General features: G+C 43.3%; 1 protein-coding gene across 2 annotated transcripts in view; it reads left to right on the top strand.

Moving 5' to 3' along the window:
* The window catches only part of ST6GALNAC5 (ST6 N-acetylgalactosaminide alpha-2,6-sialyltransferase 5), a 104,933-nt gene extending 78,110 nt beyond the window's left edge, over positions 1 to 26,823 (top strand). Inside the window, exons 5-6 of one of the 2 annotated variants that reach the window (XR_005226572.2) lie at positions 23,727 to 23,835; positions 25,229 to 26,823. Coding sequence is in view for 1 of the 2 variants with exons in the window: in XM_007062567.4 (XP_007062629.3) it covers positions 11,148 to 11,379 (232 nt within the window). In the remaining variant the exon portion in view is untranslated. Of the gene's footprint in view, positions 1 to 11,147; positions 15,501 to 23,726; positions 23,836 to 25,228 lie in introns of those variants that run through there. The other variant, XM_007062567.4, reaches the window with a different exon arrangement.
* Positions 26,824 to 27,470: the final 647 nt, after the last annotated feature.

Here is a 27,470-nt window from a genome sequence, read left to right as displayed (position 1 = left end):
TGCAAGCTGAACAGTCCCAGTCTTTTTAATCTCTCCTCATATGGGATTCCATACCCCTAATCATTTTTGTTTCCTTACTTTTTCCAGTTCTAATATACGTTTTTTGAGATGGGGTGACCAGAACTACACACAGTATTTGAGGTATGAGCATACTGTGGATTAATACGGTGGCATTATGATATTTTCTGTCTTACTATCTATTCCTAGCCTAATGGTTCCTAACATTGTTAGCTTTTTTGACTGCTACTGCACACTGCATGGATATTTTCAGAGAACCATCCACAATGACTCCAAGATCTCTTTCTTGAGTGGTAACAGCTAATTCAGACCCCATCATTTTGTTTGTATAGTTGGGATTATGTTTTCCAGTGTGCATTACTTTGCATTTATCAACACTGAATTTCTTCTGCCTTTATGTTGCCCAGTCACTTAGTTTTGTGAGATCCCTTTGTAACTCTTCACAGTCAGCTTTGGACTTAACTGTGTTGAGTAATTTTGTGTTGTCTGATTTCAGAGTGGTAGCCATGTTAGTCTGTATCAGCAGAAAGAACGACGAGTACTTGTGGCAGCTTAGAGACTAACAAATTTATTTAAGCATAAGCTTTCATGGGCTAAAGCCCACTTTATCAGATGAATGCAGTGGGAAGTACAGTAGGAAGATATATAGATAGATATACAGAGAACATGAAAAAATGGGGGTTGCCATACCAACTCTTAACGAGACCAATCGATTAAGGTGGGCTATTATCAGCAGGAGAAAAAAAATTTGCAGTGATAATCAGGATGGCCCATTTCAAACAGTTGACAAGAAGGTGTGAGTAACAGTAGGGGGAAAATTAGCATGGGGAAATAGTTTTTAGTTAGTGTAATGACTCATCCACTCCCAGTCTTTATTCAAGCCTAAGTTAATGGTGTCCAGTTTGCAGATTAATTCCCGTTCTGCTGTTTCTCTTTGGAGTCTGTTTTTTTAAGTTTTTTTGTTGAAGAATTGTGACTTTTAGGTCCGTAATGGAGTGTCCAGGGAAGTTGAAGTGTTCTCTGACTGGTTTTTGAATGTTATAGTTCTTGATGTCTGATTTGTGTCCATTTATTCTTTTGTGTAGAGACTGTCCGGTCTGGCCAATGTACATGGCAGAAGGGCATTGCTGGCACATGATGGCATAGATCACATTGGTAGATGTGCAGGTGAACGAGCCTCTGATAGTGTGGCTGATGTGATTAGGCCCTGTGGTGGTGTCCCTTGAATAGATATGTGGACAGAGTTGGCAACGGGCTTTGTTGCAAAGATAGGTTCCTGGGTTAGTGTTTTTGTTGGGTGGTGTGTGGTTGCTGGTGAGTATTTGCTTCAGGTTGGGGGGTTGTCTGTAAGCGAGGACTGGCCTCCCAAGATCTGTGAGATTGAGAGATCGTCCTTCAGGATAGTTTGTAGATCCTTGATGATCCGTTGAAGAGGTTTTAGTTGGGGGGCTGAAGGTGGTGGCTAGTGGCATTCTGTTATTTTCTTTGTTGGGCCTGTCCTGTAGTAGGTGACTTCTGGGTCCTCTTCTGGCTCTGTCAATGTGTTTCTCCACTTCAGCAGGTGGGTATTGTAGTTTTAAGAACGCTTGATAGAGATCTTGTAGGTGTTTGTCTGAGGGGTTGGAGTAAATGCAGTTGTATCTTAGAGCTTGGCTGTAGACAATGGACCGTGTGGTGTGGTCTGGATGAAAGCTGGAGGCATGTAGGTAAGTATAGCAGTCAGTAGGTTTCCAGTATAGGGTGGTGGTTTTGTGACCATCGCTTATTAGCACTGCAGTGTCCAGGAAGTGGATCTCTTGTGTGGACTGGTCCAGGCTGAGGTTGATGGTGGGATGGAAATTGTTGAAATCATGGTGGAATTCCTCAAGGGCTTCTTTTCCATGGGTCCAGCTGTTGAAGATGTCATCAACGTAGTGCAAGTAACGTAGGGTCGTTAGAGGACGAGAGCTGAGGAAGCATTGCTCTAAGTCAGCCATAAAAATGTTGGCATGCTGTGTGGCCATGCTGGTACCCATAGCAGTGCCGCTGACTTGAAGGTATACATTGTCCGCAAATGTGAAATAGTTGTGGGTGAGGACAAAGTCACAAAGTTCAGCCACCAGGTTTGCCGTGATATTACTGGGGATACTGTTCCTGACGGCTTGTCCATCTTTATGTGGAATGTTGGTGTAGAGGGCTTCTACATCCATAGTGGTCAGGATGGTGTTTTCTGGAACATCACCAATGGATTGTAGTATCCTCAGGAAGTCAGTGGTGTTTCAAAGATAGCTCGGAGTGCTGGTAGCGTAGGGCCTGAGGAGAGAGTCTACATAGCCAGACAATCCTGCTGTCAGGGTGCCAATGCCTGAGATGATGGGGCATCCAGGGTTTCCAGGTTTATGGATCTTGGGTAGCAGATAGAATACCCTGGTCGGGTTCTAGGGGGTGTGTCTGTGCAGAGTTGGTCTTGTGCTTTTTCAAGGAATTTCTTGAGCAGATGGGGTAGTTTCTTTTGGGAACTCTCAGTGGGATCAGAGGATAATGGACTGTAGAATGTGGAGTTAGAGAGCTGCCTAGCAGCCTCTCGTTCATATTGTGACCTATTCATGATGACGATAGCACCTCCTTTATCAGCCTTTTTGATTATGATGTCAGAGTTGTTCCTGAGGCTGTGGATGGCATTGTGTTCTGCATGGCTGAGGTTATGGGGCAAGTGATGCTGCTTTTCCACAATTTCAGTAAACTTTGTCTCCTCACTGTTTATCCCTTTTTCCAGATCATTTATGAATGTGTTGAACATCATTGGTCCCAGTACAGACCCCGCTATTTACCTCTCTCCACTGTGAAAACTGATCATTTATTTCTACCCTTTGTTTCCTGTCTTTTAACCAGTTACTGATTCATGAGAGGACCTTCCCTCTTATCCTGTCACTGCCTACTTTGCTTAAGAGCCTTTGGTGAGGGACCTTGTTAAAGGCTTTCTGAAACCCCAAATGCATTATATCCAATGAATCACCCTTGTCCACATGTTTGTTGACCCCCTCAAAGAATTCTAATAGATTGGTGAGGCATGATTTCCCTTTACAAGCCATGCTGACTCTTTCCCAATTTATCGTGTTCGTCTATGTGTCTGATAATTCTGTTCTTTATTGTAGTTTTTTTTTAAGATTGGTGTTACATTAGCTATTTGCCAATTATCTGGTACAGAGGCTGATTTAAGTGATAGATTACATACCAAAGATAATAGTTCTGCAATGTCATATCTGAGTTCCTTCAGAACTCTTGAGTTAATATCATCTGGTGCTGGTGAGTTATTACTGTTTAATGTATCAGTTTGTTCCAAAAGCTCCTCTGTTGACCTCAGACTGGGACAGTTCCTCAGATTTGTCACCTAAAAACAATGACTCAAGTATGGGACTCTTGCTTACATCCTCTGCAGTGAAGAGCAATGCAAAGAATTTAGCTTCTCTGCAATAGCCTTGTCTTCCTTGAGTGCTCCTTTAGCACCTTGATCACTCAAGGTCCCCACTGATTGTTTGGCAAGCTTCCTGCTTCTGATGTACTTTAAAAAAAATTGCTGTTTAGTTCTAATCTCTTTTGCTAATTGCTCTTCAAATCCTTTTTTTGGCTGCTTAATTATACTTGGCTTGCCTGAGTTTATGCTCCTTTCTATTTTCCTCAATAGGATTTGCCTTCCAATTTTTAAAATGTGTCTTTTTATCTCTAACTTCCTCTTTTACTCTGTTTAGCCTTGGTACCATTTTTTGGTTCTCTTACTCTTTTTTTTTTTAAATTTGGGGTATACATATAGTTTTAGCCTCTTTTATATACATGGTTAATATTTATACTTCAGTGAACAAATTATAGTACAGTGGTTCATTTACCTGCTCGTAAAGATGGGAAAAAGCAGTTTCTTAAGCAATGGAATTTAATCTATCCTTATTAAAGGGCACAGTCTACATCTGTGCTGTAGAGACTAACTCTGGGGAAGGTAATCTACAAAGGCCCCTGAGAAGAACCCGGTGCTCCCATAAATACAACCTGAACTGTCTGGTTTGTCCTTAGTCAGCTCATTAAATTATAAAATATTGTAGCAAATAAAGCATGATACTTATTTTCAAATATATGGTTACAAAGTACAGTATAGAGCTATTAACTATTGTCTGCTACTAGAAATGTGCACAAAAGGCTGGACTTCAGAGTTGCGTTCCTGTGGTACATTAGGAACAATGAATTTTAGGTCCAACACAGTAAAAATTTGCAATAAAATATGTTTTCATTATTTTCCCGATTAAAATCCTCCTACTGTATTGCTGATTATTTAGTTGAATATCAAATACAAATATATTAAAAATTAATGTATAATATTCATATTTATATTCAGAATTAAAATAAAACTCAATTTACAATTCCTCTTTCTCATTTTTTAAAGTATTAATTAGCAAAGTAATGAGTCTGGGTGATCACTGTCATGGAACTAAATTAATATCAAATCTGTAATGTGAAGGACATTTCAGAGGAATCATGAATATTACATAGTTGGTTCTGTTAAAATTATTAGCTTAAGATCATTAACCAAACTTCTTTTCACCAGGGCAGGGGGAAACAAATTCTGTTTAAAGGAATTTGTCCTACAGAATGAGAAGATTTTCATTGTCAACACGAACAACACTTAGGTGTATAAATCTGTACATTTACTAAATTTAATATTTACGTGTGTTGGTATTTGCAGTTGAAAGTGAATTGGTTGACCTGAGTATTGTGATTTTTCTGGTGTTCTGCAATAGATCCATATGTAAGATTGAATCGTTCACTTTGGTCATAATATTACTGGATTTTTTCAAAAGCGAAGGGTGTGTCTACACTGCAATTAAACACCTGCAGCTGGCTCATGTCAGCTGACTTGGACAAAGGGGCTCATGATAAGGGGGTGTTTAACTGGATGTAGATGCTTGGGTTGGAGCCCAAGCTCTGAGATCCTCCACTCTCGCGGAGTTCAAGAGCCCAGGCACCAGCCGAAGCCCGAACGTCTACATCACAGTTAAACACCCCTTAACCCAACTCTCGCGAGCCTGAGTCAGCTGACAGGCCAGTTGTGGATTTTAATTGCAGTGTAGACAAACCCTAAGGTGCCCTGATGTTGCTCTTATGCCACTCTATGTGAGTATCTGACTTACAAAGTGCTGCTTGGATAGGGATGCGCTGAAGTTATTGAGTATTCCGGTAGTAAGATGATAACCTGCTTAAGTCCCTAGCAACAGTGTAGCCCAGAGAATACACTTCTCTTGCTCCAAAATAAAATTAAGGGGGAAGATCACCTACTCTGAGTGTTCAGGAAGCAAATTCCAGCCCATAGTGGACTTGGGGCCAAATCTCCCTCTTCTGTAGAGAAGCCGTTGGAAGAAGTCTAAAGAGCAGAAATACACCATATTTCACAGTGCTTCCTTTAATTGTCCTTGCAAAGTGAGGGATTTGGGCTCCTGTAGAATTCACAGACAGTGAGATCTCCTAATTCCTGTGATCTTGGGCACACAAGGAAGCGCCATTGTTCCCCAGAGACAGGAGCCATTCTGTATGGATGTTCCTGTCTCTACTGGCTCCCATTGCAACCCAGCTCCAGGAGCTGCATTGCCATTGTTGGATCCCCTTGGGTATGTCCACACTGCATGCTAAGCCTGGGTCTATGAGACCCGAACTTGTGGACTCACAAGTGGACTATGGTTTCCTATCCAATGCTTGAGCATCCACACTGCATTGTAAACTTACTGTGTTTCCAGTTGCTGGATCCGGGTTTCACAGCCGTGCTAATGCATCTCTTCTGCACTACACAGACCTTCCATCTCAGGTTGGTGGTTTGACTTGCGTCCACTCTGAAAAATGACAGGGCTTATCCCAAGTCACAGTGGGATTCAGGCTCTAAGAACACTCCTAGCTGGGTCCTAGGCCTTGGCTCCGCAGTGCTTGCTGATGCAAATCAGATTGATTTGTGTGTGGACAGAGGTGGGGCTTGGGCTCAAACCTGAGTCTCAGCCTGGTCTTAGTTTGCAGTGCAGAGAGACATACCAGGCTTCTGGCTGCCCAGTAGCATATGCCAGAAGGACACAAGAGGGTTGATGTTACTTCTGGTGGCATTAACTTCTGATAGGAAATCTGACACAATCTCGGAATGGTGCCATAGAGAGCCGCCAGGCTCCTGCTCCATTTGCAACCCCACAGAACCTTTTCTGCACTTAACAGCTGCTGGGTGAGGGAGGCTGGCACCATACATGTTTCTGCTTTCCGCATCTGGGGAGGAGCTCTGCCTGAGGAGAGCCCCAGCATGGATCTGTGGAGATCTTCCCACAGTAGAGCTTATTCTGACCACTGTTTTAATTGCTAACTCTTTTTACACCAGAGGCATATACATAGAGGCAATTTAGAGTCAGGTAAAAAAATGATATTTTCCTATCAAGAATTCTCTTGTTTGGCTGCAAGGTCATTTCTCATTTGTGGAAATGTAGGCAAATTGGTGTTTAAAGTCCTGTAATTTATTCCTTTGGCAACCACCTCTGAATCTGGCTTCTTACTCTGTCCCACTCCCAACTGCCTTAAATCAAGTAGCTATTGTTCCTAGTTATGTTGTCTAGAGTTATGCATTTTATTCCCAATTGTATGGCAACTATTCATGGTGGGCTATCTCCTTCAGTCCTTACTTATTGACCTCAGTGAGAGCACTGCCTCAGTAAGGGCTGCACAATTCCGTCCTGTATCACCGGGAGCAAAATGTATAAAGGTGTTTGGAACAATTTTAACAATTGCCATGGACTAGAAATTAGATTCCAAAGGGGGCAGGGCACTGGAGAGAGGAGGCAAAATTGTCCAGAAAACTTAACAGCCGAAGCACAAAATCTGCTTGTCCATACTTCAACATGATGATTGATGATGATAAAGAATGATGACATTTTATTCACCCTTCAAAATATATATAGTACTCACCCCAAGTGAGCAAGTATAATTCTGCAAGGCTGATTTACAGCCACTTTTAATTTGTAAAGGAAGAGATTGACTGGAGCGGGAGATGGGATGGCCTTGTTTTTCTGCTTCATTCCTTTCAATGCAAACACGGTTTGCTGTATTTTCAGGTACCAGTGTGGGTGGATACCATCTGTGGAAAAATGTGCACTGAAGTGGCAAAAAGTAAATGATTGACGCCAGATACAAGTGCTTATTGTGTGTCAGCGCTGGCATGCGATGAGTGGGAAAGTATAGTATATTTTACAAACTGCCATCCAACAGCACCCTCCCAGCTGTGATATTAATATGCATGCTAACTGACAAAATACTGATTAATGTCCAGTGTCAGGCAGTGGTAAAATAGCATCTGTTTTAATATTAATAAATGAGATGACTAGCAATTTCCTGATAGAGATTATTCATGCATTTCATTTGCCGGTGACACAAGTTGATTGCAGTTAGGAGAGAACATGGTACAGTTAAGTTGGGTTACTGTGTACTTACTCAAGCCACAGAGTTCAGATCCAAACCCAGCAATCCTGAAGTTCAGGGGTCTTTGGAACTGGGATTTAGGTTTGCCTTATATGAGAGAAGAAGAGACTAAACATAAAGGCCCAGGCGCTCAAATGTATTTAGGCACCTAACTCCCATTGGGTATCCCTTTGAAGAGCTGGGCCAAAGCTGTTAAGATACAAATCTGGATGTTCCCTTCCCCTGAGTTTGGTGTTTTCTATAACTGGTTTTGGTTCAGACCCATTTCTAGAAGTCACCACTGTATTAAATGGAATAACCTGGAATTTCTGGAACCCAATCCTGGAAGTGACTGCTCATGAGTGGACATCTGTACCCGTACAGAGTCCCACTGAAGCCAGTGTGGAGTTATTCACAAGATCTGGGTCTAAAATAACACATTGTTATGAAGTAACTATAGGCCCCAGCCAGCACAAGATATAGGCCTTTCTACATAGGAAAGTTTGGCCTGCTATTGAAGCCCTCAAACAAAGCAAAAAATAAGATCCATGGGAGTTAAACTCAAGGTAGAGGCACAAGGAGAGAGGGGGAAGAGACACAATACAAATAAATTCTTTGCTTCATTTGCTCTTCTGTTCCAAGTTCTTGGGACCATCCAGGTCCCAACTCCAGACTCTGAAGTCTACATGTGTTTCTACAACCGTAGCTTTGAACTAACCCCTTTAAATAGGGAGTATCTTCCTAATAGGCTTTTATCTTTCCATATGATGAGAAAAAGGAATTCTTGTCTAATCCAACATGCTGGATACCCACCCTTTTTAATATGATGCAGACTCCAAGATGCTGTTTAAAAGCCTAGGAAGTGCCAGAGCCAGTAAGCCTGGAAGTTTTAGCAGGAGTGGACCCTAAGCAGTTAATTTGTTACCACAGTAAAAGTATTAGTTAGATGGATACCATGGACCTGATTCTGATCTCACACACACTGATTTTACAGCCGAGTATTTCCAGTGACTTAAACAGTTACTCCAAATTTACAGTAGAGAAAGTGTGGCAGGGGGGTGCAGAGGGGAATACATGTAAAGGAGCAATAATCTAAATTATATGCACATGCCTATATACATAGTAGTTTCTTTTTGAATACCACATTAAAAATATACCCTGTTAGATTTATGGCAACAGTATAAACCACTCAGCTAGGAGATTTATTTTTCTTTTTAATACATCGGACCTTTTATAATAAACTTAGCGTGTGACATTCATTTGAAATAGAGATCTAGAAATCTACCTTGGTGATAGATGAAACCATCTATATTAAATACATATATAAACATGGATTTTTAAAATTAAAAAAATCGGGGTCTGTAGATGAAGTACTAATGGGTTTTTTTGTTTTTTCTTTGTATTTTTTTTTTTTTTTAGTTCTCATACATATTCCAGTGAGGCTGTGTACAATAAGAACAGAATCAATCTTGTTTTTAGAAATGTAATTTTATTGTTAGTGTGGTGCTGGAGGATTGATCTCAGTATTGTATTGTGTTATGAGAAAGCCAGACTGATTGAATTAAAATGTTAATCTAAGGGATAAATGGAAAGCAGCAGTAATTTTTTACATGACTGCTGCACATACAATATAGAGAATGGTGAAATAAGGAAAATTAGCCAGAGAATTGAGCAGGTGACAGATGCTATACAATAGAAATAATGAGCAATACCAAAATACTTTAGATATTGTTTGTATATTTGATTGAAATTGAGATCAAACATTAAATAGTTCCTTTTTCAAACGGAAAGTAATATCCTTGGTATTACAGCTGCCAGCCCTGATTCTGCATTGGTCTATTCATGCGCCATATCAGGGGCCAGCTCAGCGCACAGCTTAGAGCAACTTCATAGCTCCTCCGAGTTGCAACAACTTGGAACAACCAGAGGTGAAAGTAAGCCGGTACAGTGTACCAGCAAGAACCAGTACGCTGTGCCGGACCAGACCGGCTTCCCCAGGCTGACACTTTAAAGGGCCCTGGGCTCCCCGCAGCAGCCGGAGCCCCAGGCCCTTTAAAGCACCGCCCGAGCCCTGCTGCGGGAGCCCCTGGTGGCAGGGCTCTGGCAGTGATTTAAAGGGCCTGGAGCTCCACTGCGGTAGTGGTGGCCGGAGCCCCGGGCCCTTTAAATTGCCCCGGGGCTCCCAGCTGCCTGTGCAGCTGGGAGCTCCAGGGGTGATTTAAAGGGCCTGGGTAGTTAAAGGCCCCGCCTCTTCCGGTCGAGTCCATGCCCCCCTGCTCAAGACTCCAGGTTACTTTCACCCCTGGGAACAACCTTGTGTGGACCATTATGCTGGTACACAATAGTCAGAGTAGTGCATTCTGGCCCATCCTGGGGGCAGGAAGGAGTGAGGCACAGAGGAATTATGGGAGCACTGCATCAGACAGAAAACAGACCTACACTAGGGTTGTTTTGTATTGGCCATATGCACTCCATTTAAGCTCCAGTAGTAACACTGGCTTGGATAGGTTTTCTTGTGAGATCAAATTAGCCATGCCCATATTAAAGGCATTTTGGAGGGTAATATGTATATTTTTCAAAACAACATACTGGCTGATATAGACAATCAAACAGGGCAACAAAAGTATGGTGTGAGAATTAAAACCAAACACCTTTTCTGTAGCAGGTACCATCAGTGAGTTGAAAATTGTTAAAATGATCCATGTCTCATATAAATCTCTCTCTCCTTAAAATGTTGTGCTCTGTGGCATCCCTGCAGGTTGATGTGCATGGGGTTACAAGGTCTAAGAGATGCCCTGTGTGAATGGCTTTAATTTTTGCCCCCTACGTATATGAAAGTTGATACTATAATAGAAGGAACTCATTTGTGCATTGGTTCCATTTGATTAAAAAGTCAGCAAGAGAGGGTTGCATCATCAACCTGATATACGTGGGAAGCGTTAATGAAGTTGTGTGGTTATATCCCTGGCACCATGGTGGGAGAATATTCACACAAGCTGGTGTGAGAGAATGAAGTGACTGGGATCAACTCCTCCCCTTCCCCCAGTTCAATAGAGTGTGCACCTCTCCTCTCGAGTTAAAAACTGAATATAGGTTTCAGTGGTAGCCGTGTTAGTCTGTATCAGCAAAAACAATGAGTCCTTGTGGCACCTTAGAGACTAACACATTTATTTGGGCGTAAGCTTTCGTGAGCTAGAACTCACTTCATCAGCTGTATGAAGTAAAAGATACAGGAAAAGGTATAAATACATGAAAGGATGTGGGTTGCTTTACCAAGCGTTAGGTCAGTCTAACGAGATAAATCAATTAATAGCAGGATACCAAGGGAGGAGAAATAACTTTTGAAGTGGTAAGAGAGTGGCCCATTACAGACAGTTGACAAGAAGGTGTGAGTAACTTTTAAGCACAGTGCTTCAAATTTCAGTGCAGCAATGTGGCACTGCCGTGCGCACACCCTTCCTTGTTTTTGAGCCAGTGGAGTCACTCTTTTAAAATGAAGGAAAAAGAAAACCACCTTTGCTTCATTCAGATACTGCTGAACTATGCTGGAAAAATACCAGCTGCAGGAAATTCAGTTTAACTGGGACAAAAAATGATTTGCACCCACCAGCTTATTTAAGATAGCATCTTTTTTCAATCAGTACGAAGAACATCTTGGGCTTCCATCTATTTTCTTTTTTCCACAGGGATCCTAATCATTCTTCAGTACCTTATCATTATTATGAACCTTTGGGACCTGATGAATGTACAATGTACATTTCACACGAGCGGGGACGAAAGGGCAGCCATCATCGTTTTATCACAGAGAAACGAGTGTTTGAGAACTGGGCACGGACATTCAATATTCACTTTTTTCAACCAGACTGGAAACCAGAATCACTTACGATAAATCACCTGGAGATTAAACCCGTGTTCTGAGGAATGAACGCACAAGACTGCAATCACAATCACCTACTGTATCAGGCTTCAGGGTATTGAACCTCGCAGAAGAGCAAAGCAATCTAAAAAAGCAAGGTTAACAGGATTTGTGGGTGGAAACTGCTACAATATTCAGGAAGTTCTTGCGAAGAAATACATAAAAGGACATTTTGTATCCAATTGTATCATAATCCAGTAATTAACATTGTCTGGCCAGCTCACCTCCTGTAAAGTATGTGATCTGTAAAAAACAACTTGACTATCGTTAATGGGATGTTTAATTCATTATAGTTTTTTAAAGCACGTTGCCACTGAATTTTCATAGTGAAAACTTAAAATACTTATTTAATGGAGGTTTTTATGCAGGCTAGGCCAGTATTTTTCTAATTCCCAATTATGTGATTATCTTTCATAAGCCTACAAACCCAAAATTTATTGCTGGTCATATAGAAAGGTCTAGCTTCTTGTTTATAAGTTTTTCCTTTGAAAAATATGATTCTATTGAGCATGTAATTAATATTTGATCTGTAAATGTTGTATTTCTTTTTAAATTGCCGGGCTCCACTCCAATATAGAGTCTTTAACGGCAAAAAAATTCCCGTGTGACGATCATGTGAGAGACGCTACAATCTGACATTTCACATTAATATGAAAATGACAAAGAAAATTCCTTTTGATGTAAATGTGCACTTGCTGCTATGATGTCAGGCTGCTCTTTCTTAATGGAGAGGGAGTAGAGGGCAGGGCAAGGTTTACTAGATTGTATCCTGGGATATCGCCACCATCTGTGGCACTGTGCATATAATTAAGACTGAAAAATGAGAGGGGCCACTTCAGGAGGTCAGAGAACTCTCAGTAACTCCATCATTCTGTTTGGCCTTTTATATTTCCCACTAACTCTGTAATGCTCCCATTTCCAGATGCAATCTGCAAGACAGCCTGCAATGGATTAAGAGTACATGAACTGAATCCTTCCCCTACGATAGGTACTTACGTGATGTTCCTAAGTCTACACCAACCAGCAGAATAGAAATTGTTTGGCATCAATTATATGAGATATACATTACCACTCCAAACTCTCTCCTATCTATTTCCCCAGTAACTTTCTTCTCATAGATCCTGGGTCACAGTGAGGTTAGGAGCCTGAGTGGATTGAGATCAGTGGTTCTGAGACTGTCCTCTTGAGGACAAAAAGTAGCAGAACATGGCAGGTTCTTCATGATGCACATGTGGCTAGTTCCTGTGAATTACAGTGGTGGACACTAATAGTTCTATATATGGAAATTCACAGTGGGGTCTTATTGGGTTATAATGGCTTGCACAGAAAGATGGATTTCATTTCCTGTTTCAGAGTAGCAGCCGTGTTAGTCTGTATTCGCAAAAAGAAAAGGAGTACTTGTGGCACCTAACAAATTTATTTATTCATTCGATGAAGTGAGCTGTAGCTCACGAAAGCTTATGCTCAAATAAATTTGTTAGTCTCTAAGGTGCCACAAGTACTCCTTTTCATTTCCTGTGTTGTTTTTCCTTTCAACTCCCAACTACTAAAACTCAATCACTTTTTCAAAGTAATTTCTGGGAGTAATTTACTTATTACATGAGTACTATAATTCAGGCAATAAAGCTCCTTCATTGTACAAAGAGTGAAACCAAAGCTATTGTTAATGGTTGATCTTAAAATATCAAAAGTCAGGAACTCAAAAGTGAGGTGCAATACCCCGTGGCAGTGGGATCACACTGGGTGTACACAATTTGCCCAAATTCACACCTGATGGGAGTAGCTGCACCTCCTGTGGAAGTCTCTGCCTCGTACTCAGCCAGGACATAAGCAGTGGTGGCATTTGGTTAGAAAATGGGTCACATAGCATAATTTGCACCAATTTAGCATTCAGTGGAGTCTAAGCCATAACTGCAAGGAGGTGGAAGGGATGCAGCAAGTAGGATAGAGCCGTCCTTCTCCTTTGTCTCAGTTGGTATTTTCCCCCTGCTGCTTACCCCTTCAGTCTGCAAACCCCTGAATGCAAAACTAGTACAAGTTACATTACTTGCCCATTATTTACCCCCCATTCTCTGGCCAATTTTCAGCTGATGTTTAATTTCCACCATTTAGAGAAGGGGTTCTCAAACTTCATTGCATCATGACCCTCTTCTGACAACAAAAATTACTACACAACTCCAGAAGGGGGGACCGAAGCTTGAGCCTGCCTGAGCCCTGCTGCCTCAGATTGGTGGGGAGAGGAGGGGGGCAAAGCCTGAGCCTCATCACCCGGGCAAGGGTGGGGGCAAAGCTGAGGCAAGGGGCCTGTAACCTGAGCCCAGCAACCCAGGGCTGAAGCTCTCAGACTTCAGCTTCTGCCCTAGGTGGTGCAGCTCGGGCTTTGTCCCCGGGTGCTGGGGCTCAGACTTCAGCTTCAGTCCTGGGCCCCAGCAAGTCTAAGCCAGCCCTCACAACCCCATTAAAATGGGGTCATGACCTGCTTTGGGGTCCCGACTCTCAGTTTAGGGTGACAAGGAGTCTGGTGGCACCTTAAAGACGAATAGATTTATTTGGGCATAAACTTTCATGGGTAAAAAGAACCACTTCTTCAGATGTTTAGGGTGAGCCTCCCAGCCTAGGTAGACAGACACACACTAGCTCAAGTTGAGGTCACCTACTAAAAACGAGCACTGAGGATGTTGTGGCACAAGCAGTGCCATGGGCTAGTCACCGGAGTACAAGCCCTCTTGACACCCCACTGGCCCCACCAGATCCCTACTCACGTGGCTAGCCTGTGTCATAATGTCCACACCGCTATTTTAAGCACATTAGCTTGAGCAGAGGTAGCTTGTGGACAGGCAGGCATGGTACCAGCTACTGTGAAGACATACCCATAGTGACTGTGTTTTATTCCTCCCATGTTATGTCATGGCACCTTAGAAACAAAAGAATGGATTTTAAACTGATTATGTGAAGAGCCATTTCACCCTGGCTACTGGCGGCATATCCCACACATAGTGCTAAAATTGGTGAACTTCAGTCAAATTGATTTACAGAACATGTTAATTGTCACTGTAAAAGATTTTGTTATAGATTACAAGGCTTCTAAGCTGCCATAGTGACCTATCTTTTAGTTACTTTATTATTGGTTTAATGCTAAAAGGATTTTGGACGTGGTAAAATATAGCACTGTTAGGGTATGTCTACACTGCAAAAAGAAACTGGCAGCACACAGTCTCAGAGCCCAGTCCCTTGGCTGCGACTCAGGCTCTGGGACTAAAAATAGACTAAAGTAGAGACGATCAGGCTCGGGTTGGCGCCCAGGCTGAGTCCCTCCATCCTTGCTGGGTTTTAGAGGCCAGGATCCAGCCTGAGGCTGATCAGCTAAATTGCTATTTTTAGTCCCACAGCCTAAGCCCAAGTAGTCGGACCCAGGCCAGCCGCAGCTGTGCTGCAGCTCTTTCATTGCAGAGTCAATGTAGCCTGAGGTCTTCTATCACTGTGTAGCTGTCAGGCTTGCATGCGCTATGCCGCCATATTAAAAGTCCCTAAGAAATTATAGTTAAATATGGGTTAAACAGTGTACTCGACCCTTTTCTATATTAACTAGGAATTGCCAGCCTGGATTAGCAGCAAGGTCCAGCTCATCTAGGGTCCTGTCACCAACAATGGCCAGTACCAGATACTTTGAGGTGGAGTGGGGGAGGGAGACAACACAACACTGCAGGAGGCAGTTGTGGGATAATCTTTAATAGTTAGAGACTGGATTTAGCCCTGAAGCAGGAGGTTTAATATTGTTAGCAGTAACTAATCTGGTGGCTCCTGTTACCCATTAACTGGCCAATGACTCCTCTAAGGTATTTAGGTGCCTAGCTGCTTCATTAGATGCCTAACACCTCCATTTAGGAGCCACTGACTTTTTTCAAAACTGCCACTCTGCTGCTATCTAACCCTAAGTCCTGTAGGTGCCTATGAGTCCTCCGATCAGCATTCACAAACCACCTCAGCCCACAGGTCACCCCCCCAGCTAACATGCAGTTTAGGCTGCGTGTCCCCATCTTGTCAGTGGGGCCTGCTCCCATAGGCATGCACTGACCATGTAGCTGGGGGTGGGTGGGTAGGGTGGGGCTGGATGCAGGCCACTGGTAGGTAGGGTTGCCAAGTTGCTAATGGCACAAAACTGAACACCCCTGCTCCGCCCCTTCTCTGAGGCCCCCCCCCCCCCGCCTCCACACTCTCCGTTCCCCCCCCTTCTTCTGTTGCTCGCTCTCCCCCACCCTCACCTCACTTTCACTGGGGGGGGGGGCGGGAGAGGGCTACAAGCTGGGGGGAGGGGGCCGTGGATTTGGGGTGCATGAGAGGATTCAGGGCTGGGCCAGGAGGATGGGGGGGGGGGCTCTGGGAGGCAGTTTGGGTGCAGGAGGGGGCTGTGGTGGCGGGGGACAAGGATGAGGGGGTTTGTGGTACAGGAGGGGCCTCAGGGCTGGGGTTGGGGTGTTGGGAGGGAGTGTGGGTGGGGGAGGGGACGGGGGGGGTTGGGGTGTGGGATCCACAGGGCACTTACCACAACTCCCAGCCGCCAGGTCCCTGCAGCCTCTAGGTCAGAGGCTGGCAAACTACTGCCCCGGGGGCCTGTCCTGCCTGGCCCTTGAGCCTCCGGCTGGGAGACTGTTCCCCCCTCCCCCACAGCCTCAGCTTGCTGTGCCGCCAGGACTCTGGGCTGCGCGCGGCTGCAAGACCCGCCAGCCTGCCCCGTGTTCTAGCCTGCGCGGCGGTGTGGCCAGGCCTGGTGCTCTGAGCGGCATGGTAAGAGGGCGGGGAGCGGGGGATAAGGAGCTGTCGGGGAGCAGGGGGTGATTGGGCGTTCGGGGGGGGGGCTGTCAGGGGGCAGGAGTGTGGATAGGGGGTGGGATACTGGGGGGGGGGGTTAGGGGGTAGGGGTCCCAGGAGAGGGGGGGGCGGTCAGGGGACAATGGGGGGGGGTTGGATCGGTGGGGGGGGGGACTGTCGGGGGGGGGGGCAGACTGTTTGCTGAGGCACAGCCTTCCCTACCTGGCCCGCCATACGGTTTTGGAGCCCCGATGTGGCCCTCAGGCCAAAAAGTTTGCCCACTCCTGCCCTGAAGTCTCAGATGCCAACAAGCTAGCCACCTAGCCAAGCCCACAGGAAATGCTGAGGTGAGGGGTGTAGTCTTACCTCTGCCCATAGGCAGTGGGTGGAGCTTCCCCTAGGGGAGGCTATCCCCCGTCTGCCTTTTCTAGCCAAGGGCCCCTCCGCACTCTGTGCTCTCTGCCTCTCCCCGTGGCAGGGGGGAGGAGGTCTGGGCCCAGCCCCTTCACCCCCCCCCCCAGCTCAGTCAGGGCCACTGGGTGGGGGAGAAGCACTGAGCGCCTGGTCAGGGCCACAGGACTGAGCACTCACCTCCACCCCCTATGACCCTAGCCAGGTGGGAGGGGGTGCTGGAGCTCGGCCCTGGCTGGAGCATGGATCCCCTCCCCCACCCTATTCCACCCCCTCCACTCTGCCTCTTTCCCTCCCTGCCATCACCTGAGGTCAGAAATGCCTTCAGACCTGTGGTGGGGGATTTTTTTTCAGGGGACCAGGGCTCCAGATCTGTCACTCCTTCCTCCACTCCCTGGCAGCACGAGGTTTGGGGAGTTAGGCACCAGTCTGGACCAGTGAACAGTGCCTCTCTGCACTTGGCATTCTCAGCCATGAACCCACTCCTGGCTTTTTTTTTTTTTTTTTTGGGGGGGGGGTCTGCTTTTAACCAAAATCCTAGGGGCAAGAGCATTTACCCAGGAGGTGAGAGCCAAATCTCCCCGCCATGTGGACCAGCCACTTGAACACAGATCCTCCCAGGAGAATGCCCTAAGCTTGGGGTACTTGGGGGCTGGGGGAGGGAAAGAGGGTCTTGATCTCTCCTGTTGCTGCTGTTCCACTGTGTATAATAAAGGAGGGGGGGAGAGAGAGCAAGAGAAAACGAATCACTATAGGCCAGTGAGTAGGGCACACATTTGGGATCAAACCAGGTTCCAGTCCCTGCTCCCTCACTTCCTAGGGGCTATAAGGGAGGGAGGCAGAGGCAAACCCATAAGAGGCATGTCATAAGGCAGCAAAGTTTGCCGGTCACAGCCACCCTTGCCATTCACAGCATTTGTCATGCCTCCCTCCCCTGCCCCCACATGACTTGTAATCGGAAACTTTTTTCTTTTTGGGGGGGGGCAAGGGCTGCTATTACAGCAGCGGGTCTTGTGGGGCCCACAGCATCGCAGTTTCTTCATGCACCCCCCCCAAGCCCCCCCCACCCACCCACCCAGAGAACCTCTTGCGTTTCTTTTTTCCTCCCTCCCGCCCACCGAAGGCGCACACACCAGTTTGTACACCACTGCCATAAAGCATCCTAACTACTGGGTCGGGCCACACAGGTGAGATTGGGTGGGGCTGTGAATCCCACCAAGGCCCATGAGTTAGGCAGCAAGTCACTTGGTGGTGTCAGGACTGAAGCAGCTGTGTGCATGCCCACTAGTAGAAACGTGAGCATCTCAGACTTTACCAATAGAAATATATGTACCCACGAGGCATTAGCTCCACAAAGGAGGTTTTTAGCTCAGCACTGCAATGTCTAATTTTAGTCACCCTGCTGCCTAATAAAATCCTTAGCCTTGAATTAGGCATCCAGGCTCCCTATGCAAAGCATAGGAAGAGTTGGGCCCTTAAAAGTGGGATTCTCAGCAGCCAGCAAGCTGAGCCAATAGGAAAAGCCAAGGACAGGGCTTATATGTGAACAAGGGCATGGGCAACTCAGCAGCTCTGGAGCAGCATCAGCATTTAGGCAGCTTTGAACCTGCCTAACTGGTGAAATTTAGGTGCCCACAGGGTTAGATGGCAACTGAGTGGTGGTTTTAAGCCTGTCCGTGGTGTCTAAATGTTGGACTTAGATGCCACAGTTTGTGGATCAAGCCCCTAAATCTCCGCTGTATTGTATGGGGAGCCTAAGTGCCAACGTTGGGGCTGAAAATTCCTGTGGGCAGCAGCAACTAAGGCTTAGATATTGGAATGCTGATCAGTACTTTTAAGGATCTGGGTTTGAGTTCCCCCATCTAATTAAGCAGAATGTAGAAGTATTTCCTAAGGATGCTTCAGAGATTAAGACAAAAATTTCTAAGGATATACTTTTTCAGACAATGTGTAATTAGAACTCACTGCCACAGGATGGGAATGAGGCCAAGACCTTAGCAAGATTCCAAAAGGGATTGGATATTTACAGGGAAATAAATTGTTTTTAATTTTTTCCCCGCTGGTCCACACAGCAAAAATTACCAGAATACAAAATAAAATCTAGTGAAGTCATTAATTTTTAAAAATGCTTTAGTACTATTACAGATGTCCAAACTGCTTTTTTTCTACATTTTGAAAAGTTGTAACTGTATGCTACATTCCAGCCTGGAGTGGGGTTTTAGAGTATAGTGAAAAACATATCTTAAACTAAGGATTGGTAATGGTAAAGGCTGCCAGACTTGATATGTAGTGCTACTACGCACCACTGTCCTTATCTGCTTTGTGCTGTCATTCTAGACCTGTCACTATGATTGTATTGACTCATTAGCTTCAGTGTGTATCACCTCTGATATTAAAAAAGCATTGTAAAACAGTGTTTACAGACATCAGTAATTTTAAGATCTACTTAATCTTAAACTTGAATGTCTAACATACTTTTTCTACTCTGGCCGGCTTCACTACAGTAGTTGTTTTTCAGCTTTAAGAACTATAACTCTAGTGTGACATGTGCAACTGGAATTGAACATGACAAAGGAAATATCTCTGCAACTCTAGAAAAATACTGCTTTTGGTTTCTGTTTTTTTAGCACAAAGATGTCCAGCTAAAAGCATTATGCTATAAAATAATAATAGTGTGCACTTCAAAGAACCTTTGATCCTGGGATTTTTAGAGTACTTTATAAAGATGGATAAGTACTATTTATGACCATTATTACAGACGTGGAAATTGAGATACAGAGGTTAAACTCCAGATCCTCAAAGGTATTTAGGCACCTAATTCCCATGGGTTTCATCTTGGTAACCTGGCTTAAAGTCATGTGACAAGTTAGCACCACTCTTGAGAATAGAACTCAGGCCTCCTGTTGACTAGTCCATGCTCTAAGCATTCGTGTCAGGAACCATCAGTACACAAACCGCATCAGTCATTTCAAATGACCTGTACACAAAAAAGATCCCTCATTTCACAATATACTAAATACAGTAAATATTCACCCAAGAAGAATTAAATTAAATAATTTGAGTTTAATCTGCAGTCCCTTCTCAGGCAATCTTTCTATTCAGTAATCGTTTTAGTCAAGTAAGGTGTGAGGAAGGTGAGGCTTAGGAGCTCCAGGAAAATGTTCAGAATGACGTACAGAAGATGAAGCAAGCAAATGAGAACTGTGGCGCTAGATCCTGACCGAACTGTAAGGATAGTTATTCCTGCAGTTCTGGAGGAAACAGTAGTAAGTAGGGAAGTTTTCTAAATAATCTTTGTTCTGTTTCTTTGGCTCCCTGACATAAGCTAATTATAGCTGCCAGACATTTATATGGCACTCATCGCCACAGAATCTGAGCAGCTAAGGTAGTCTTGCCCCTAGAGAATGGAAAACAGTGGTGGTGTAATGGCAACCACGTGGTACTATAGGGGGTTTCTTTGTGAATATTTTACACAACCCTTGCATTTTAAATTCAGTAATGCTGCATATTGCATACAGCACCCTTCACCAATGATACTTAGGAAAAAAATATGATTATCACCCCTAGCTGATGGAAGTTAAATATTTAATTGGATATAATGAGTCCTATTTCTATTTCAATTAAACATCATAGTTGAAGGACAAGAAACGGTAACAGGTAAAAAACACAGTTAAACAGAAGTAGAGCGTAATTGTAACTAAAAAAATGGAATATTCCAGGAATCAGCATCTGAATCTTTACTGAAAGGAAGTAAAATTCAAATGGATTTGAATTAACAGCTGTCTGTTACAGAGCAGAGCAGTGCAGGTAGCATATATGTCAAATGTCATACTGTCCAGGGAAAACTCTCTGGAGTAACAAACTCCTTTAAAAATGTGTAGGAAATATAAAAGAACTAGAAAAGTCAATACGATGGGGAGACCTCCACTGAGCTGGGGCAGAACAATATAAACATGACGAGATTGGGAAATGGTCCACTTACAGCACAAAATATTGGTTCCCATCACGAGTCCTTCAAAAATGTTTCTTTAACACATGTAAAGTAACAGAGGAAAAGTGAATATAAAGGGCCAGACAGCGCTTGCAAAGTGGAGTCTCAGTGCTCCAAGGGAAGCTCTGGATGACGGTGCCTCTGACCACATCTGTAGTGCAGCTGTTGTGCCATATCCCTTAGGAGAGTACAACCTGAGATCCTGCTGACAACTGCAAGTTCTGTAGGGAAAACACTAAGAGCAGCCAAGTGCAGGAGAAACTGAAGGCTGAGTTGTTTTAGGTTTTGCTGTTGTTATAAAGGCAAACCCCCAGGGGGTAATAAAGAAAAAGTCAAGGGGATATATTTTCCTCACCTCCCACAGTGGTTGCACTCAGGGCTTGGACCCTATCTAATATGTGTGGATAGCATGTTATGGGAAAGAAATGCCATCTTCTTACATGCAGATACTGAGATAACTGGTATATATGGTTACCAGTATTCAGAGGATTGCTGTATTTTATTTTTCGGGCCCCTTACTGTATCTCCTTTATGATCATCCTTCATGTAAAGCAATGCTATGGCCTCACCTGGAATCTTCTAATTCCTACTTATTCCATCATAACAGTGATAATGCAGAAAATAGGAGGGGTACATAAATGGGCTACAAAAACACAGGCATGGAAAGGCTTCTGTATGACGAGAGAATGCAAAGATCAGGCCTACTTAGTTTAAACCAGTGAAAGCAGAGGGAAGGTAACAATACAAATACAAAATAAGAAATTGTATAGCAAAGATAAATTGGATCCTCCTATTTACCCAGTAGAAGAGCATACGGATATTCAGTGAAACCTGAAGACAATACAAACTAAACCATAAAGGAAGTACTGTATTACATGTTGCAAATGTAACCTGTGCAACGCCTTACCACAAAAATTACAAACTAACAAGTAATAAGACCTCCTACAGCTACATTAAATAGGATACCAACTCTTCCTACAAGAATAACTAATAATCATTTAGCACTTTGTCAACTGTAGATCTCAAAATGCTTTACAAAGGAAGACAGTATCATTTTCCACATCATAAAAATGGGGAAACACCAAGAGATGAAGTAATTTGCCCAAGCTCACCCAACAGGCCAGAGCTGAGAACGGAAACTGGGTCTTTCAAGTCCCAGTCTAGCTCTCTGCTCACTAGGCAACCGTCTCTCTACAAAGGAAATTCACCTTAATTAACATTAGTACAACACGTTCCACAGGGGTTGGTTATTCCATAATTGTCCACTGCAGAGTTAGGGTCTATGTTTCTGGCCCCTTCTCTGAATCAGCTAGTAGTGGCCACTCTCAAAGACAGGATCCTGGAACAATTCCTATCTTGCTAAGTAGGTCATGCAGGAAAGTTCATGCCTGGAACCCTCATTTAAGGAGAATCAGAGGGTACCTGTGAGCAAGGGAGTCCTAACAGAGGCAGGTTATGAGGTAGCTGGGAATTTGGTGCTGCTGTGGCAGTACAGGGTGTTAGTGCAGAAGAACCTGTGCCTCTAATGTAGCTTCGGTGAATGAACCTCTGCTGCTTCTGCAGGGAAGGAGAATGGGGCAAAAGCCCCTTTCTGCAGCAGGGGACAATCTGGCTTTGGTTTTATACTTTTAATTAAAAAATAAAACTGTTTGATGTTGCTACGTGAGTCACTCTTCTTCCCAAGCACCCTGAAATGGTGGCTGTGTACATTAGAACTATCTTCTTTAAAGCCCTGCCTACCCCCAGTGCTATGAGCCTGAGCAAACAGTAAATACATGGCAGTATTATGCCAGTAACCATTTGGTGATAGGAGAAGAAACAGTTGCTATTTTCAAACAGTTTTAGAAAAAGGAAAAAAGATGACATATCAGAGAGGAAATGACTCTTCCCAACAGAATATAAAGCTCAGCTGACTGACCTACCCTTAAAAGTTTTCTGGCATAGTAATGTCAGTTAGGAGTATGAAAAAAATATCCTCCTCCCCACACACACACCCACACCTGACACAGCTATGCCAGAAACAGCCCTAGTATAGACACAGTTATACCAGCCAAAAAAATCCTTTTGGAAGCATAGTTTATTTAGAGTTCAGGGAACTGGTATAAGCTATATTGGCAAAAAAAAAATAAAACCAGTTTTTTGCTAATGCAAACTGCATCTCCACTAGGCTATATCAACAAACCCTTTCTAGCATAGACAAGTCAGTGTCCCTCAAATACATACATTTATTATATATAAAATAGTATAGAGAGAGATTGGGTGGAGAGAAATTTAATATATAAATGTACCTGTGTTAAAAAAACAAAACTTGAAAGGCACATGCCAGTTTAACCATTTAGATGCAACAGAAATCCATTTTAGGAAAAAACAAAAAGCAAAAGACTCCAAACTCTAATTCTGAAGAATTTGCAAGTGAAACAGGTGCTATGAAACACTGTTACTTTGGTAGCATATTATTTAGGATATAAAAGATTTTCATATTTAAGCACAAAGGCTTTCAAAATGTATGACTTACAGTGCACTATTTTTAAAAGTTTGCAGACAAATGCAAACCAGAGCTAATTAGGTGCAAATAGCAGAGGACATTATCTTCTAAGACAAACATCTACCTGTTCTTTTTTACTTTGTCTTTCACCACTGTTAAAAAACCGCTATTATGCTCTTTATTGTACAGCAGTGCTAAAATTATGGTTGAGGAGACACATTCATTGTATACACTCCTATTTTCTGTAGCTTATAACTTTCTGGAGAAATTACCCTTTTGGGTGAAACTTCTCGTGCCTGTCCTCAAAAGTGAATTCATTTGGAAAGTTTGCTAAAATTTGATTAAGTCATAGCTATGTGACATAGGCACAGCTGGAAGCCAACATTCAGAGAAAGTGAAACAAGACAAAAATCAGTCCAGTAGTCCTGGCCACTCAATTAGCCAGGTTGGAGCTGCTGACCCTAAACATTTCAAGGGGGTGCCATCAAACACCTCCTGGCAAACAGGGCTTGGAAAGGGGTCAACAATGAGGGCGTTGTTTTATTTGCTGCACTGTCCACCAACCATTAGGAATAAGAGTTTTTCTTATGAGTGTCCTGGCCTGCTTTACCCAATTGCATGCAATTTTGTGATGTCAGCTCTGTTATCTTTAGTTTTAGGCTCCAGACCTGGCTGAAGAGCAAGTGATAAAATGGAGGATGCCAGCTAAGCTTACAGTTTAGCATGACCTGTAGTCTCTGGTCCCAAAGAGCAAAGATCCAGGTAAGGCTGTTTACGTAGGGATAAGAGTGGTCTATCAACGTCGCTGCAGTTCGGAGACAGGGCATATGTCCTCCCTGCAGAACAGATGTCAGCATCACCATTACCATAATCTGATGGTGGTTGGTCTTTAATCCGAGGGGCAGGTCTCTGAACAAAAGTGGGTGGCATTACTGGTGATAGTAGGGATAGCAGTAGCTTTGGTTTACCTATATTCGTTCATCATGTCAGGAAGACAGAGCTTCCTGGTAGGTAATAAGATAACCTAGGAAAATAAGGATTGGCTTGTATGGTGAATTGAACCCTCCTATTTTCATAGCTGCCAGGACTTTCTGCCCCAGGGCTTAGGTAGGTTTGCTTGTTTTTCTCTATTTTGCAGCCTTTTCTGCCAATCTGGAGTCACACATTTGTGTAATCATTGGAGCATGCCCGGGAAAACCAAGTACTGCACATACATTCAGGATATCTTTTTCCTTAGTAAACGTAAAGCCACGGCCATGAATCAAGGTACACAGACATTTAGGCAGCATACCTGGCTGTGTACATATGGAAAAGCTACCATACCTTTAATCAAATGATGGCAATACGCTTGAATAAATAATCCTAAAGAAGTGAAAATGTTGAAATAAAGATGCTGATTTTAGAGTGATGATTATTCAGGTTTTTTAAAAAGTTTTTACCATTTCTATAGCATCGTAATTCATCCTAGGCACTATATAGTAAAACGATACAATACATCAGTACAGTTATATGGTCAAGGATTTACAGACAAGAAGGTCAGCAATGCAATCCTGGCCACACTGTGGGCATGGGTGTACACACATACATTGTACATACAATGTGTAATTCTGCTCTGAAAAGTGTCTATTGAAAAAGTTATTTTTATACAACAGTTCTACTCCCTATCTATAGTCATTCATAGCTACATACTTTAGTGACTAAAACAAGATTTTACTGTTTTATACTCCCAAGAGGGAGAAAAAGCTGGATTCTATTCTGTGTGCATTATCATCAAAATTGTTTATTAAATTCCAAATACAGGGCTAAAATATGCAACCTCAGAGAAATCACTGAGATTGCACAAAGGGATAATTTGGCCTGCAAAACATATATGATGTGCAGACGGAAAGTATTCAGTTTGACTCTTAGATCCCAGGCTGAGTTCACAGGGGTGGAAGTTGGGGGCAGAGGGGGGATTTCACTTGTAAACAGAGCACATTTACTCAGAACCTTACTGAGATGCATTTCTAGAGTCACTTTTCTGAGTGGTACTGTACTTAAGGACAAAAATTATAATCAAATACTTGAAAAAAAAGACTGTCATATGAGGAAGATAGCTGACTTATGGGTGTTCTGGGATTCAGCTTCCTTAAGCATGGAATGTTTTTCTGGGAAGGACAACAGTTGAGAAGAGATGGAGTGCACCTGACCAAGAAGAGGAAGAGCACCACCTCAACAACACAGTGAGGAGGGCTTTAAATTAGGTTAAAAGAGGACAGGTGACAAAAGCCCACAGGTAAACATTAACAAAGGCAACCTTAATAGAGGACTAAATCTTTGGGGAGAGGGCATAGAAAAGTACACAGGGTCAGCAAGGAGCATCAAGAGGGATATCAGTGGGGGAATCTGCTCAAGGTCTTAGATATCTATACACAAATGGAAGGAATATGGGGAATAAAAAAGAACTGGAAGTATTAGTAGATAAGCTAAATTATGACTTAACTGGCATCACATAGACTTGGTGGGATAAAACACATGACTAGAAAATTTCTATAGAGGGGTATGGCTTGTTTAGGAAGGACAGGCAGGGAAAAAAGGAGGAGGTGTTGCATTATAAGAATACAAACACATGTTCTGCGATCCAGAAAGAGGTGAGAGGCAGATCAGTTGAAAATCTCTGGGTAAAGGTAAAAGGGGAAAAATATGGTTTAAAAAGTGGTGAAGGATGCATTTCTAGAACAAATAAGAGAAATATCCAAACACGGGACCTGGTAGTAATGGGGGACTTTCACTACCCATACATCTGTTGGAAAAGTAATATGGCAAAACACAAAATTTCCAGTAAATCCTTGGAATGCTCTGAGGACAACTTTGTTTCAGAAATGCAATAACAAGGGACATAGCCACTTTAAACTTGATTCTGACCAACAGGGACGAATTGGTTGTAAACTTAAAGGTTAAAGGTAAAAATGAACAAGAAATGATAGATTCTAAGGAAAGGAAAGAGAAAGAGCAGCAAAATAAGAACAATGGACTTTGAAAAAAGCAGACTTTAATAATCTCAGAGCACTAGTAAGTCAGGTCCCATGGGAAGAAAATGAAAGGGACAAATTTGTTCAGGACAGCTGGCAGTTTCTCAAAGAGACAACATTAAAGGCACAACAGTAAATTATCCTGATGTGAAAGAAAGATAGGAAGAATAGTAACAGGCCAATCTGGCTCTATCAAGAGCTCTTTAATTACCGGAAAATCAAAAAGGAATTCTACAAAAAGTGGAAACATGGACAAATTGCTAAAGAGACGTACAAAAGTATAGTACAAGAATGTAAGGACAAAATCAGAAAGGCTAAGGCATAAAATGAGTTACATCTAGCAAGCGATGTAAAAAGCAAGAAGAGGTTCCATAAATTAGGAGCAAAGAAAGATGAAGAAAAGTGTAGGTCCTCTACTTAGTGGGGAAGGAGAGCTAATAACTTATGACATCAAGAAGGCTGAGGTGTTTAATGCTTGTGCTACTTCAGTCTTCACTAAAAGCGTTAACACTGAACAGATACTCAACTCAATTAATGTTAACAAGAGAGAAAGAACACAAGCCAAAACAGGGAAGGAACAGGTTAAAGATACGTCAGATGTATTCAAGTTGGCAGGGCCCGATGAAATCATCCTAAAGTAATTAAGGAACTAACTGAAGCATTAAACATAAACAGAACCATTAGCAATTATCTTTGAGAACTCATGGGAGACAGGTGAGATCCCAGAGGACTGGAGAAGGGTAAACATAGTACCTATCTTTAAAAAGAGGAACAAAGAGGAGCCAGGAAATTATAGACCAGTCAACCGAACTTAAATACCTGGAAAGATGCTGAAACAAATTATTAATCAAATCATGAGCACCTAGACAATAAGAAGATGATAAGATATAGGTAGCATGGATTTGTTATGAACAAATCATGCCAAACTAACCTAATTTTCTTCTTTAACGGGTGTATTGGCCCAGTGCAGTGGTCCCCAAACTTGTTCCGCCGCTTGTGCAGGGAAAGCCCCTGCTGGGCTGGGACAGTTTGTTTACCTGCTGCGTTCACAGGTTTGGCCGATCGCGGCTCCCAGTGGCCGAGGTTCGCTGCTCCAGGCCAATGGGTGCTGCCCCCATTGGCCTGGAGCAGCGAACCGCGGCCACTGGGAGCCACGATCGGCCGAACCTGCAGACGCAGTGGACAAACCAGCCCGGCCCAGCAGGGGCTTTCCCTGCACAAGCAGTGGAACAAGTTTGGGAACCACTGGCCTAGTGGATGAAGGGGGAAGCAGTAGACATGATATATCTTAATTTTAGTAAGGCTTTTGACACCATCCCACATTACCGTCTCATAAGCCAACCAGGGAAATATAGTCTAGACGAAGTTATCATAAGGTGGGTGCAC

The sequence above is a fragment of the Chelonia mydas genome, chromosome 8 (genome assembly GCF_015237465.2).
Source record: "Chelonia mydas isolate rCheMyd1 chromosome 8, rCheMyd1.pri.v2, whole genome shotgun sequence".
NCBI lineage: Eukaryota > Metazoa > Chordata > Testudines > Cheloniidae > Chelonia > Chelonia mydas.
This window is presented reverse-complemented; position numbering and strand designations above follow the sequence as displayed.